The sequence below is a fragment of the Falco naumanni genome, chromosome 1, assembly GCF_017639655.2.
Source record: "Falco naumanni isolate bFalNau1 chromosome 1, bFalNau1.pat, whole genome shotgun sequence".
Classification (NCBI taxonomy): Eukaryota; Metazoa; Chordata; class Aves; order Falconiformes; family Falconidae; genus Falco; species Falco naumanni.
The window spans coordinates 123,478,494-123,493,446 of NC_054054.1; the positions used below are offsets into that span (position 1 = coordinate 123,478,494).

At 36.5% G+C, this 14,953-nt stretch overlaps 1 protein-coding gene across 5 annotated transcripts in view; it reads left to right on the top strand.

Annotated features, from left to right (window-relative positions):
• The window catches only part of HELZ (helicase with zinc finger), a 91,562-nt gene that overhangs the window by 28,073 nt on the left and 48,536 nt on the right, over positions 1-14,953 (top strand). For all 5 annotated transcript variants that reach the window (XM_040582008.1, XM_040582009.1, XM_040582010.1 and 2 more), the window contains 5 exons: positions 1,871-2,069; positions 3,159-3,266; positions 3,587-3,884; positions 7,133-7,400; positions 12,167-12,500. In XM_040582008.1, the coding sequence (XP_040437942.1) occupies positions 1,871-2,069; positions 3,159-3,266; positions 3,587-3,884; positions 7,133-7,400; positions 12,167-12,500 (1,207 nt within the window). The remainder of the gene's footprint in view (positions 1-1,870; positions 2,070-3,158; positions 3,267-3,586; positions 3,885-7,132; positions 7,401-12,166; positions 12,501-14,953) is intronic.

The window sequence follows — 14,953 nt, forward strand, 5'->3', positions numbered from 1 at the left end:
TGTGTGCCATAAAGCAGCAGTACAGCATATTTATTCTAGTTAATGAAGCTATGGAATTGCAGGAGGTATTAAATAAGAAACTAAAAATGAGAAAAAACCTGTCTGTTATAAATATGAACAATGAGCGCTTGCAAAGCTTGCACAATGATGAAAAATTTTAAAGTAATATGCTTTCCAGTTAAATAACGAAAAGGAAACTCACTTGATTTTTAATCTGCTATGTAGCTAATAAGAACAGGTCAACAATTTTTTAATGCTTTCACTCCATTTACTTTGGGCCATGAAAATCATAATCGTACTTTAGCATTCTAACGCGATGGGGAATTGGAAGATTTAAAACAGAGCTACTGAAATTGACTGCCAAGGAAAATATTTTCATTTGAAATATATTAAGCAACGTAAGCCTGGGAATGTCTTTAGTAACATAATGATATATATCATGCTTATTTTATTTACAATTGGGCACACAAACCTTTAAAGACTTAAATTTAAAGGAAAAGTGTATGCTAAATCGAATGATAACCACTGATACAAGTGTGGCCTAGGTATCCAGGTCCTTCTGCTGCAAGGTTTTCATACAGTCAGGTGTTAACTTGTTTTTGTCACGTAGCTCAGAGTTCATGTTCTAATTCATGTTACACTACGTAGTATATTACGGAGAGATTATTTAGTCACTGATCCCCTTCTGCTGTGTTTCTCAATGATGTGGGGTCCCGACTTACTGTATTAATTTAGTCTTGGTGCATCCTTTCTTTTTTACAGTAACTCACCACTGTAGGAAGAGATTCTTAGTATATGTAGGTATCCACATGAAATTAAAATGATGTTATGTTTACAAAGATTCTGTAAACTTAATATCCTGACAGAGATCAGCCTGTCTGGCTTTATTTATTGTAAACATGATGCTTACATGAACTCTTTATAGTCTCCTTATGCAAAACAAACAAAACAGCCTCCTGGCCTGATGTTTATTCTGTATATCCTGTACTTTCTTAGCATCTACAGAACTTATCCCACTCCCCATTTTATTCTTCATTTTGTCATCTATTTTTTAAGTGCTTCAGTTTTGAAGAATGATGGTGAAACTACTGCCTTGTGTTTTACAATTTTAATACAAGGTTTAATTATAAAAATAGTTTCCAAGTTATATAGGCATTTGCCCAGACTTGCAGTAAATTCTTAGAACTAGAATGCTTAAATTTTATACAGGCATTTTGAATATCATTAATTTTAATGCAGCAACACATGCCATTAAATGAAAAATGTACTATTTATCAAATCCTTCACCTCTGCAAAAATAGATCCTTTTAGACTGATACACTGTTTACAAAGAAGAGGATGAAACCTTTTCTTGAGGTGATTTCTGTGTAGGTGTATTTAGTAGAAAGGACCATGTGATGTCACTGTTGCTCCAGGAAAAACTGCTGACTGAGTATCAGCTAATAATGTAACTACTGGAGGAAATTATGCTCTATCTTCCCTTTACCCTTGATTAACAGTGTTTTATTCATATTAATACAATGCCTAGTCATTTCAGGGATGGTCCATGATCTCATTGTGTTAATTTCTGTACAAACACTTGATTCTTTGAAGCTGGAAATTTCTTAAGAAGACTTTTGTTCCCCTATGTTTCAAAGAAATTTGATACACTCTTCTGAAGTTTGAACTAAGAGAGGCTGTCACCTCTCTTACAAAGTGCTGCGTACATGTATATATTTCCAAATCAGTTCACACGAGCTAAACTGCCTTTAGTTCTGTGAAAGAGACTTAAAGAATGTCCTTCTGGCTTTAAAAGTAAAATTTTTATATTTTTCTTTTTAATTGGAGACCGAAAAGTTCAAGGCATAATCGTTTTTCCTATTTTATGTAGATTTTTAGAGCAAGGGATCTGCAGGTACGGTGCACAGTGTACTTCAGCACATTCCCAGGAAGAGCTAACAGAATGGCAAAAACGATATGCTTCCCGCTTGATCAGATTAAAACAGCAGAAGGAAAACAAACAATGTTCGGGCAGTTATATGGAAACCTTGATTGAGAAATGGATGAATTCGTTATCTCCTGAGAAAGTGGTAAGGAAAATATACTACTTCCCTATGTGCTCATATTTAAAACTAACAGATGAGCCTGTTTTTGGCCCTTACTATCAGAGCTGGTCGAATTACTCCTTACCAAGAAATTGTCCAACCAATTTGCTCCCCTTTCCATCCTGCCCTATGTCTTCTTGCAAAGATACCAGAGACTTAGGCTGATTTCTGCAAATGTACTCAGTCTTTTCAGGAATTCAGTAGTTTGTGAATTAACAGCTTGTGGGTTACTCACAGCTTGTGCATTTTGCATATTTACTACTCCCAGTGCAGGATGGGTCAGCCAAGTCTCATGGTATTGTTCCTGTTCCTTGACTAGATGGCAGAACTTTTTAAACTGGGGAACAATAAATGGTGAAGTTTTCATGACTTAGTGGAGAATACTCTTGCTTGTGCATGGCTCCTTGTCTTTGCTTGCAACTGCAGGCACTTGTATGAAGAAAAGCCAATCCCCCAAATGTTCAAAAACGTTTGAATACCCAAGAGTGTGGGGTATGGATAAATCAATGTTAGCAGCTGTTTGGAAATCCAGAGAGTGTTTTCGTGGCATTCGACCAGCTCTACTTACCACTGACCCTAAGGAGTTTTCGGTCCATCTATTGTTGATTAAAATCTGGGAAGAGTGGACTTTCTGCAGAATGCATTAATGAGTAGAAAGCCTGATTCTGGTTTCCTGGTGTCTCTAGTAGTCTCATTGACGTCAGTGAGATCTGGGGTCTTCTGGAAATGCAGTCTTTGGGCCTCGTTGTGTCAGATCCTTCTTTCCAAACAAAATAGCGTTCTACTTCAAACATTTACAATTAAGTTGTTTTTTGAAAAACAAGTCCTGCGGTTAATTGTCCTTAAATTATTATATTCTTTGCTTGCACAGTATGATCTAGTAATTTGGCTTGCTGGTCTCGCTGAATTAGCACATACTTTCATTAATTCCTACACAGGACTTGCATCAATGCTACACAGTGCAGGAAAGAATACTTTCCACTTTCTGTTAAAAAATTCTACTTTTTCCCAAGTGTTTTTGTTTTGATACTGCCTGTAGATGTTTAATGTTATCTTCTTTTTCTTTTAATCTAGCTTAGTGAATGTGTAGAAGGAGTGAGAGTAGAACATAACCCTGAGCTATCGGTAACTGTCACCACCAAAAAGTCTCATCAGACATGGACATTTGCTCTCACTTGTAAGGTAGGATTACTTATCTTTTGAACGTGAGTCAATTATAACTAGAATGCAGCCCATAGCCTTTTGCAATTAATATTTCAATTGCATAATTCTTCTTAAAACAGAGACACTTCCTAGCACCATCTCCTCTCTCTCTTCCCAGCAGCTCTGGTGATTACATATCGACTGCCCAGATTTCTGGAAAGCGGGCAGGACTTGTACCTGCTCTGAGAAGTTGAGAGTTCTTAGCAGCTCTCATTATCTGGTTGCAAATGAAGATGTTCCTGAGATAATTTCAGTTTTCCAACACACTGTCATTTCAACCTTTGCCTTTTTTTTTATAGCCTGCAAGAATGCTGTATCGAGTGGCATTGCTTTATGATGCCCATCGTCCACATTTTAGTATCGTTGCAATATCTGCTGGAGACAGCACTACCCAGGTATCACAAGAAGTTCCAGAAAACTGTCAGGAATGGATAGGAGGAAAAATGGTCCAGAACGGAATAGATCATTATATATACAAAGTCAGTATAGCCTTTAACACAGAAATCTTTGGAACTTTTCGCCAAACTGTTGTGTTTGACTTTGGATTAGAACCAGTCCTCATGCAACGAGTAATGATTGATGCTGCTTCAACTGAAGGTAATGTATTAAAAAAAAAAATTTTGGGAATAGTGGAAATCTTTCATGCCATTTCTTCCCATATTTCTGGGCAGAACAGCATCTGTATTAACAGCTGATGAATGTCTTCTACTCTGTGTTATGTTCATCAGATATATGATTGTAAATAGTGGACAAAAGCTTAACTAAGATAGATAGCTGGAGTATGACTGTTAAGTCTGTCAGCATATGGCTCTTAAATCTTGTCAAAATGCTGAGAATTTCTAGTTTGTTATGTGTCTGAAGACAGCACTGGAAGTTCACATATGTTTATTTTTTTATGACTATTTTTGTATTGATGAAAAAGTTAAACACACAGAAAAAGGTCAGTAGAGAGATGAAGTGTTTCTGTATAAGAACACACCTGGTAATTCATGCCTTAATTAAAGCAGTTTGTCTGAGAAGTTGTTTATTTTCTTTGTTTGTTTTTTTTTTTTGGTTTATTTTTCTCCCCTTGCAATATGTGACTAGGGTTGTCAAAGGCAAGAGGGGAAGCATAGGCTTGTAACTCAATGAATTGCTGTTGACATGAAGTTTGAAAACATGAAAGAAAGTGTAACTATATATTTGTGTGTTTTCAAGGAAAACAAAACTTAACTGCGTGTTATTATAAGTTTATGAAACTGATCTGTGCCTCTCAAGTCGAACCTGAAATAGCCACATTATCAGAAAGATGTCAGTAGACTAAAAGATATTTGAAGAGGTGCAAAAAGAAGGAAGCACTTTGATTTAGGGTTAAAAGATTAAGAAAGCTTACTATAGGTCACTATGTCACTTGGCAGCAAGCAAGGGAGTGGGATACAGTATGGTAATTTTTAATGAAAAATTGAGAGATACAAACACCAAAGAAACAGAATTGTAGCACTGGGATGTAAGCAGGAAGAAGAAAAAGGAAAAAGAAGGAAAAAATAGGAAACTAAGAAAATAGCAATTTTCTATTCTTGGCCTTTATTTTCATATGACAGGTTAACGTTTGCAACATTAACAAAAAGAAACTGTAAATAGCAAAGATCGTGAACTGATCTTTCCAGATGACCCGAATACTTGTAGCCAAGAGCAGGAAGACTGTACAAGTTGTAATGCCTCATGAAGCAGAAAGTATTGCATTGTGAACAAGAAGCTATGCTTAGAGGCAAGGCTGTGGTCTTTTCAGGAGCAATTATGTGATCTCCATGTAACAATGTGGGTTATCGCAGCAGACTGGCTTCCCAAGACATGGAGTTTGTGGGGAACAGGTGTCCTTTTATTGTAAACCTGTTTAGGATCAAGAGAACCAAGCCATAACTTATTTGCAAAGTCAGAGTTACTGTCAAACCAATCATTGTGTCCTTGTTGGCTTAAACTAGTAACCAAGGCGACAGAAGGAATAGCCAGTCCAAATCCATGTGAAAAGTGATGAAGTTGAGATAGCACTCACTGACAGTAGTTACTGACAAGCCCTTTTCACACGTGGCTTGTCTGCATGCAGAGGGATGCTGAAGTCTTCAAGCAGGTTGTTGCTATATTTATTTCAGATGAAAAGAGTGCTAGGTGCTTTACAAATTAATGTAACTACAAATATCCTGGGCTTTTTGCCAAGGTAATCGAAGAAGTGTGCAAGCAGGCAAGTGAAAGGGATGTGTGTCCGATCCCATTGTTTCGTTTACTTTTGATATATATGAATTGGGATCTCATGGAAGTACTTTTCAAACAGAAAGATGCCTGAGGTCTCTACGTTTGCATGTAATTCAGGGGCCTCTCTAGGTACCTGGGCAGGAAAGAAAAGCCAACATGAAAATATTCTAATGGAGGAGCCTCTGTTATGCATTTTGAAATCTTTATTTGCTGTGGAAGAAGACAACTAAGAGCAGTTTTCTGTGTGCTGAGAATAATGTACAAAATGCTTTTTAAGCAAGGCTCACTGTACGTGCAATCTGTGCCTGCAACTGTTTTTCCAGTGGAAGCCGCTCTAGTGCTGGGAATTAGGTGGCTGCCTTTCTAGCAAACAAGGATTCGATCCCAGTGTGATTACTGAGCTTTTGTGACCTGAGGTACGGTTAGCACCAGAGAAAGCTTTGTTTATGGTGAGATCATTTCAAACACAAACCACACACACATGGACTTTCTTGCCATACAGCTGTAGTGAATGGTGTGGTTCAGGCTCAAGGTGGATATTTAAACGTGGTTTCTCAGTGAACACATCAGATCAGCGAGTGAAATAAGCTATGTTCCTGTGGTCATAGTTGAGCTGAACTGAGATTTCTTTTACTAAAAAGCTTCCTTCTCTTTAGAATAAAGGCAGTCAAGATGATGTTAAGTATTTAATTTGAATTTGAAAATATCTTCTTTGCACATTTTTCAGCGTTGGTGTGATATCCTGGATACCTATCTTAAATCTCACTCAGAGATGATGCATTAAGATACCATAGCTTCACTATAAATGCCAAATATTTTCAGCTCTGCAATTTAACTGCAATTCTGTTGGCTGATGCACTGTTCTCATAGTGTTTTTGTGGTGTTAATGGATATATTTTGGGTGGCTGTAGACAGTGCTTGGTCTCCTGTTTATTATTTAAACTATGTGGTCCCACAAATTAGGGTATTCTGAAAAATTAATTTCCTTTTTTCTAAGTTTGGAAATGTAACCTAACATGACAGAGTTATGCCTGGCAAAGTAAATTTAGCTATAGAATGCAACTCTCTGCAGAATACACATATTACAGTACTGTAGAATTTAAAAAAATATTTTCAATGTTGCAAGTTTAATGGTTTCTTACCAGCTAGTTTATCAACTTGTTTCTATTACCTTCTAAATTTTATAGTATATATTGTAAGGCTCTTGACTACTTCATATTTTTTAAATGAGGTGGTGTTGCAGTTAGGCTTTGAAAGCATATTGTGATGCCCAGTCCTTGCAAGTTGCTTGTGATTATTAAAATATAAGTGCTTTTCTTGTCTGTCTCTATTAATTCTATTTGCTATCTATAGAATGTTTTATTTTCTGATACTGTTAGAGAGCCTGCTTGCTCTCTGTGTACACCTGAAAAGTAGGAGTGGTAAGTACTAGCAGTGAACTTACCAAAGCTGTTGTAGGCAGATGAGACTTACTTACATTCAGTTTGTTATCTCTAATGGGATTATTTTTAGTAGTGGGTTAGTTTGGGGTGGTGTTTTGTTTTGTCTTTTAATAAAACCCAAGAACATCTGGAGTTTGAACTTACTTCCTTTCCCTATTCTGTATCTACATTCAGATCTTGAATACCTGATGCATGCACGGCAACAGCTACTAACCACAGCTAAGCGTTGGGATTCTACTTCTAAGACTATTGTAGAATTTGAGCCTAATGAAACTACTGAATTGGAGAAGAGCCTTCTTACCAGATACCAAATCCCTCTTTCTGCTGACCAGCTATTTACACAATCTGTCCTGGACAAATCATTGACCAAGACCAACTATCAGTCACGGCTACATGACCTCCTTTATATTGAGGAGATAGCACAGTATAAGGAAGTTAGCAAGTAAGTGATACTTTTATAAAAAAATTTCTTAGATATTTCTTACTGTCCTATTAAAACGAGCGTGGCAACAATTTTCATTAAACCTACATGCTTGTTTAAGATACTGAGTCTTCCTATTTCTTTGAAATTAATTTGAATATGAGTCTGGAAATAACAGCTTTTGATAAAGGTCACTAGTACTTAACAAATGTAATTTACTGGTAACTAATTTTAAATAAATAGTATGTATCAGTCTATGCTTACAGTTGGAGGCACTTAAACAGCGGTTGTACAATGTTTTGTTAATTTCTGTATAATAATTATTCTTTTTTATAGTTTTTTGGCTCTCGTTATACAAGAGGATATTAATAATAGGAGTCATATTTTTGTTCCTTGGTGAAAGTAGGTTATAGCAAAGTAATATATGAAATCTTTGTCTAAAGGGTTGAATTGTGGGTGGATCAGACTCTGGTCTTATGATGATGTGGCAGCTGACTATTATATTTATTCTCTAAATAGGCTGAAACCCAGCTTCTGAATAAAATTTCCTAATAAAAGGCATATAGTATACATTGTTTGTTTTGTTCTGTCTTTAGGTATTATGTCCATATTACCAACTGGATTAGCTGCATGAACAAATACAGAGTTAGGAAAAAGATGTGAGCTTCCCATGTTTAGACTCTCACTGGGCCTTTTTTCTGTAGTTCAATATTTGTGGTTAAAAATTTTTCCTGCAGTCATGTGGTACGAAAGAGTTTTAAAGTGTTGCTGTACTCAGAATGGAAAGCCAAAAAGGTATAACTTCCCTTTAACTTAATTTGGTAGCAAATTTAGTTCTATCAACTTCTTAATTTCCAAATCAGAAATGTCTTTTTAAGATGAACCACTCCTAGAGCTATAGAGGTTCAGCTGAATCACCCCTCTGGAATTTAGGAAGAAAATACTATGAGTAGTTGTATTTCTAATGCTTCTAAAGCAGAAAAATGGTTCAATTTCTTTGTTGTATCTCAGATGAAGGGCAGTGTATTTGAGCAGTTTTTCTGCATGTCTTTCATCACTGCTGTGCTCTGCTCTTGAGCTGGAATCTGACATATGGAGGAATCACACTTGAACGCTGTTTTCAGCGTATAGAAATATTTGCCATCATACATATTTATAATCAGGTTGATGTTTCTAGTGCTTTTTAAGACAGAAGTGGGTTTAAAGTAAACATTATGAAGTACGTTAAAAAAGTCAACAGTATTTTTACTGGGTGAATTTACACATTGAGAATTACACTCTCATGCCTCATAGGAAACCAAAGAGCAGCATGCTTGTAGAAGGGAAGGGAAAATAAGTGTATCTCGTGTGTAATGCTTCCCCTTTGGACAGTTTGGTGCAGTGATAAGTTACTGCTCTTCTTTTTCTATCCAGTAGATTAATAAAAGTAAGTTTTAATAATGTTCTTGAAATCTTCTGTTTTGATAGTGTTGATGACAGAAATACTCTTTTGATCTTGTAGCTGACCCACTTTTTTGCAACAAGGCTCAAACTAGCACGCTTTTTTGATCCTCTGTGGCTAAGATCACACACTTGGTATTCTCTAGTGAAGTGTCAGGATTGCAAGCCTAGAAATGGGCCCAGAAATACAAATGCAAGTGGGTTGTACTACCTCTGAAGTGGTGCTATGAGTGACAGTGTTGATGAGCTGCTGTTCTCTAATGGGTTTGTGTATGTATATCGTAAAAGTAGTAGGGTTGTCAACATTGTCTCTTATGAAGAGACGGAATAACACCAGCGTCTGCAGTTTACATTGGAGTGTATTGCCAGGTTTTAAGAATGTTGACGATTTCCCACTTTCTAGGAGAACAATGTTTCAGACTTTGTGCGATCAACTGAGTGGAACTACTACCAAGTATTGGATGAAGGCTGCGGTGGCATTAAAGTCTTGAACTCGGTTATAAGGGAGTACGTTCTGGATGGTCTCAGAGAGCTTTACTTCTAAATCACGTTTATCCTAATATTTCAGGAGGTGTTTGTAGGAATTACTCTGCATGAGTACATCACAAAATAGAGTAATAAGGAAGCCACTGCTGTGTAATTTACAACTGCAAACACACTTTAAGAAAAAGCAAAACAATGTTCTGATCTTGAGATTAGTTTGGTGTTGGAAGTTGTTGCCCTGCATACATCTGTTGGTGGTTTTAAAACTCTTCCTTTCTCTCTTGCACATTCGAGAGAGAAACAGCATATAATTGATGTAGACAGATGCATCTAGAACTTACTGTGTGTTTTCTTATACGAACATTAAAGAGCATGTGAGGTGACATACAGCTCCTTCCATGCAGTCCACTCTGCTACCAGAATTACTGAGCTGGCTTATCCTCGTGGCTGTGAAAATGTGAAGTACTGGCTTTGATGGAAAGTAGATTTGCTTTTGTCATTACTGTGTCTTACATTTATCAGTACGTAGGTAGGTGTCACACTGTACACGCTGTCTGAATTCTGCATGTGTAAATGTAAGGGGAAATGTGCTGAACGTACTTTTAAAAGAAAGTGTTATATGGGGCTTTGTTCAGAATGGGTTTATTTGCCTTTTGGGAATTTATTGTTTGCACTGGTACTGGGTGGATTAATGATTTATGAAGTCTTTTTTTAATTTTTGTGTGTTTTAACTATATAAAGCAGCCTCCCCCCCCCCCCTTTTTTTTTTTTTTCTCTGCTAGTTTCGTTAACACAGGAAGTAGGCTGGGGATTTTGCAGTGTTTAGAAGGAAACATAAGTTTTTGTTCATTTGATTTGTATAAGCCTGACTGAAACTCTTATTTTGTATAAACCTGCGAAGTAAGGGTGCGGAATGGATGAAAGAAGCAACTTTAGATTATTTTTTTTTTTCTTAAATAATTTTTGGAGGATTTTGTAGTTTAACAGTTTGCCAGAAGGTGTCAGTTTACTCAATGGGAATCGCTTGCTAATCTCTAAACTTTAGATTCCCTTTAGCACAGCAGATTGAGTTCAGTCATTTATGAATGTGCCTTGGCTCAGAACGGCAGTAATACTGTTTTCCAGCACAATTTTACAAACCCACATTTGAGAATGAGATGATACATTCAGCAGCATAGGGATTCAACTTTAAGAAAATTTTAACAAAATAAATTTACAATGGCAAGTGATTGTATCTTAGTAATAATGCTGAGCTCTTGATACTGTGTTAAATGTTCTACCTAGTATTTTAACAGCGATGTGAATGAGATACGAGCTGGTTTAGATACTGCTAACTTCTGATAGCTCCTTTGGAAATAGTGCAGCACTTGTATAGAAGAAAGCTTGCGTTTTGTTTTGTTATGTTTTTTTTTTAGCACATGTGGAAATTGGAAGGGTTGTGCTTAATTCTGGTATGCTCCCTGAAGTACGTGCTTCTGAGTGGTTGTTTTAACTGTAGCTTGAGCAGTGGCATTTGTGGTTGCTGCTGAACCAACCCAACCCATGTTCAGTAAGAAGACATCTCTTGCTTTTTGAGAGTGGACGGCTGTGAAATTTGGATCTGACTTAATGTGTGTTATGTAAAGCAGCAGCTGCTACCGCAAGGGGGCAAACGTGCGGTTTCTGTGCAAGACTCATGATTTGCCAGATACGCAAAAAATATATTTGATTGGTTTGGTAGATATTTAATTACTAAGCAAGCTAAAATGTTGGATTTTATTGTTATAGGCTTATGGTTATTGATACTACAGGGCTTAAACAATAAATTAACAGTTTATTGGGTTAAAATAGAAATTACAAGATGAACAGATCAAATAAAACCAGTATGGGCATGCAAAGTATTATAGGAAAATGTTGGGATTTTTTTTTCCCTGAGAGATTTTACTTCATTTGTGAAAACCTTTGGTTTTTACCTTTTTTTTTCCTGTAATTTGTTGCAAATTCAGAAAAAAGTTGCTGATAAGAATAGAACTGAATATTGTTAGTGTGACAGACTTCTTACCCCTTTTGTTCTTTTTAAAACCAGGTCGAAGCAATCTGTTTAAAAAGCCACAGCATTCTAGGAGGAGGTTACTATGTATTGGTGAGAGGTCAATAAAGTGTGCTAATAAGTCACTTTAATGTGTTATGCACGTGACTTCTAGAAAATGGTAACTACAAAGAATGAATTTGTTACGTCTGTGATTACAGGAGAAACTCCTGCTAATAGGAATTCAGTGGATAGATGGTTTATGTGGCTGAGCCTGTGATGCCATTCCCTCATTTCAAATAAAATTATCTCACTTTAATGCCTACAATTTGATTTTTTCGAGGCATTTCATCAATCCTTCTGAATTATAGGTGTAATACCATTTACCTATTAAGATGTAGATTGCCCTCTTTGGTGTGCAGCCTCAAAGAAATACATGAAATAAATGGGAATCTTACTCTGGTCCCTGCCTGCACTTCTCTCCTTGAATACCTAACATAAGCTTACGAACTATTCCATTGGAAATCTTTGCTGCTTTGAGACATGTGCAGCACTCAAATTCACCTTAAAATTATTCTGGTCTCAGAAAGTCTAGTATTTGATTCTCTCTTGTGAGGGTTCTATTTTTTAAGCTTTGTAGATGTTGATTCTCTTAAATATATGTTTTATAGGCTATGATCGAAAGGAAAATTTGTAAGCATTAGACAGCTACATATGAAGAGCCAGTTTGGCTATACCTGTTTCTGTTTAAAAGTTATGCATTCAGAATATAAGGCAGTGCATCTTCAGTCTGAATTAATGAGGCTTCTGAAGCTGAGAGCATTTTTCTGCACTGACTTGATGCTTTCTTACTTAGGTTCAACATAAAAGTGCAATTGCAGATTGTAGCAAGCTTCATGCTCACTGGTGTTTCTGGAGGTGCAAAGTATGCCCAGAATGGACAACTTTTTGGCCGCTTTAAGCTCACTGAAACGCTTTCGGAAGACACTTTGGCTGGACGGCTGGTGATGACCAAAGTCAACGCTGTTTATTTATTGCCTGTCACTAAAGAGAAGTCAGCACAGACCCAAGGAACCAAAGAGAAGGTTTATGAAGCAGCTATTGAGGAAAAAACAAAGGATTATATCTTCTTGAGGGTATCCAGGGAATGCTGTGAAGAACTTAATCTTCGCGCAGATTGTGAAATGCAGGTAAGTGGAAGTCGAAATGGTTTTGGTATGGGAACTCTTTGCACTATGTCTGTTTTGGCTTCACCCAAACTAATTGCTTGAAGATAAGAAAAGGAGTTTTGTTATTAGTTGTCATACACGGAAAGCAGAGCATGGATGAGAATTTCAGATAGGTGAAATCTTTTTATGTGTAAACATACACGTATATATGTATGGGTGTGCACATGTATATATGAGTCTTATTATTTGGAAAATAATATTTTAGGACTAGTACAGAGTAAAAATACTTTTTAATGAATTTAATTTCGGGCAATATTCTGAGATGATTAGGCATTGCTTGCAGATTTTTGCTTGAGTATCTCAACATTTTGAGACTGTGATTTGTAAGCTGACTTGGACATTTGTTTTTACATCTCTGGTTCAAGTACAAAGCCCTCTATGGACTTCAAAGGAAAGCTTTGTTTTATTTTTATGTTCCTACACGTAGGTGTTTGTGGGTAGTTCATGGGCTTTCTTCAATCAGACCTACCTATCCCTCTACCCTCAGTCTAAAACTGCTGAATATATTGCTTACTCCTGCTGCCTGAACTTTTCTCCAGCTTACTCTCTCTGCTGTGACTTCTATCATCTGCTCATCATACCAGAGATGTCGGGAACCTTTTCTTAATGAAGTCAAAGGAGGGATGTGGTTTTTCTAAAAATAATAATAAAACCCAAAATCTCTATGGCTCTCGACATAGCCAACTAGAACTGGGTCTTTCTTGCATCTTGGACTCTTTATTTTGTATCTTCTCATTCTTTTTGTTTGTGTCATTGTGTATTCCACTATTTGTTCCTAGGCCTAAGCTGAGATTAATTTTCAGTAAGGTCTGTTGATGTTATGAATGGGCATTATGCTGCTTTCTGCACCCATATTAGAACAAAAGGAGTATGGTCCTTCAGTGGAAAAATCTTCAACTTTACAGTATTTCCTTGATGAAGGTGGTGAGGGCTGGTAGAGTAGATGGAGGCATGAGGAAGAGGAATAAGTACTTTCATTATATATATCCTGTGTTTCAGAATGGTAATACTTGCCTCCATGTCTCTTGCTCCCCTGACACTTACATCCAAGACTTACCTGTCTTGGAGGCATTCGGTCACAGAATGAGGAGTTACATCACTTTTGCTAGAGAAAATTGTGTTGGCAGTTAACATCAGGCTTTTGTTTACAATTAACATGAAATGGGTGAAGATGTATATGTCTATATACCAATATATAATTCTTTAAAAAAATATTTTGTAGTTTGCAAGCAAGATACTTACCTTTTCATCCAATGCTCTAAGGGAAGACAAAACTCTAGTTAAATAATTCAAATACTCACCCATGCCTAGTGTGTGTCTGCAGTACATCTTATGATTGATCTTGTTACCAAACAGAAATAACCTCAAATTAAGGTCACTGGAATTGCTTGAAATAAATACATTTTCACCAGAGGATTATCTCCTATTCATTTTGTTTTGGCGAAGCATATACAAGAATCCTAATTTCTTAATTTAATGTGGATAATTGGTCTGGGAAGATGTATGTTGTTCTAGGCTCTTGGTTTTGTGTTTGTTTTCTTAAAAGAATGATTAAACTTACTAATTGATTCTATCAGAAACTCCAGTGGAATGCAAAATGAGCTGGGGCTTCAGTAACTGGTTTATTTTTCTTTGAGTGTCTTGTAAAACTTCTGAGGCAGCAAATCTATTCAGCATTAAAAATTGGGTCCTTAAGTTTTTTTGTAAAATCATTTAGTACTTTGTATCAGTGAACTGATGGTCAGATCCTTAGTGTTACCTGTATCTTAATGAATTCTGTTTTTTTAAAATTAATTAACTGCAAATTTGGAAAGGGATCCTCAGGTTAAAATAAGGATATTATAGTTTGGATGTATAGCATTTTTATTCAAGATGCTGGACATTTTGCTGTTGTCTTCAGTGGAGTTGGTATTCCCTGTGTGATTCTTACACATTGACAAAATTGCTTTTATTCCTGTAGTTTTTGGATAAGTTTGGTGGTTTGCTTCCTTTCCTCTTCTAATAATTCATCTCAGAAACTTTCTGATCACTTGTTTGCCTGTTGTCCTGGCTTAACTAAAATACACAATTCTGCTTTTATCAAGTGCATTGTTCATGAAGGTGGGATGGAGAACTGGTGCTTTAAACCCCCCTTGGGTGCTGCTCTCTTTGGTGACCAAACTAACTTGCGACTGTTTTATTTTTGGAGCGATTATTCTGTTCTGTGTCCTTTTCTGTGAAACTGGCAATGGATTAACTTCCTTTCCCACTGTTTTCTTGTTGTGGAATATATATTAAAGCAGGTTACATGCCTCTCCTTCACAGATGGCCTCATTCAGTACTCTGCAACAGCAAGTAGAACTATTTGATTCAATCCAAACTGGATTAAAAACAAAACAAATCACAAGCTGTTAAAAGTGGTGAATGCAGGTAGA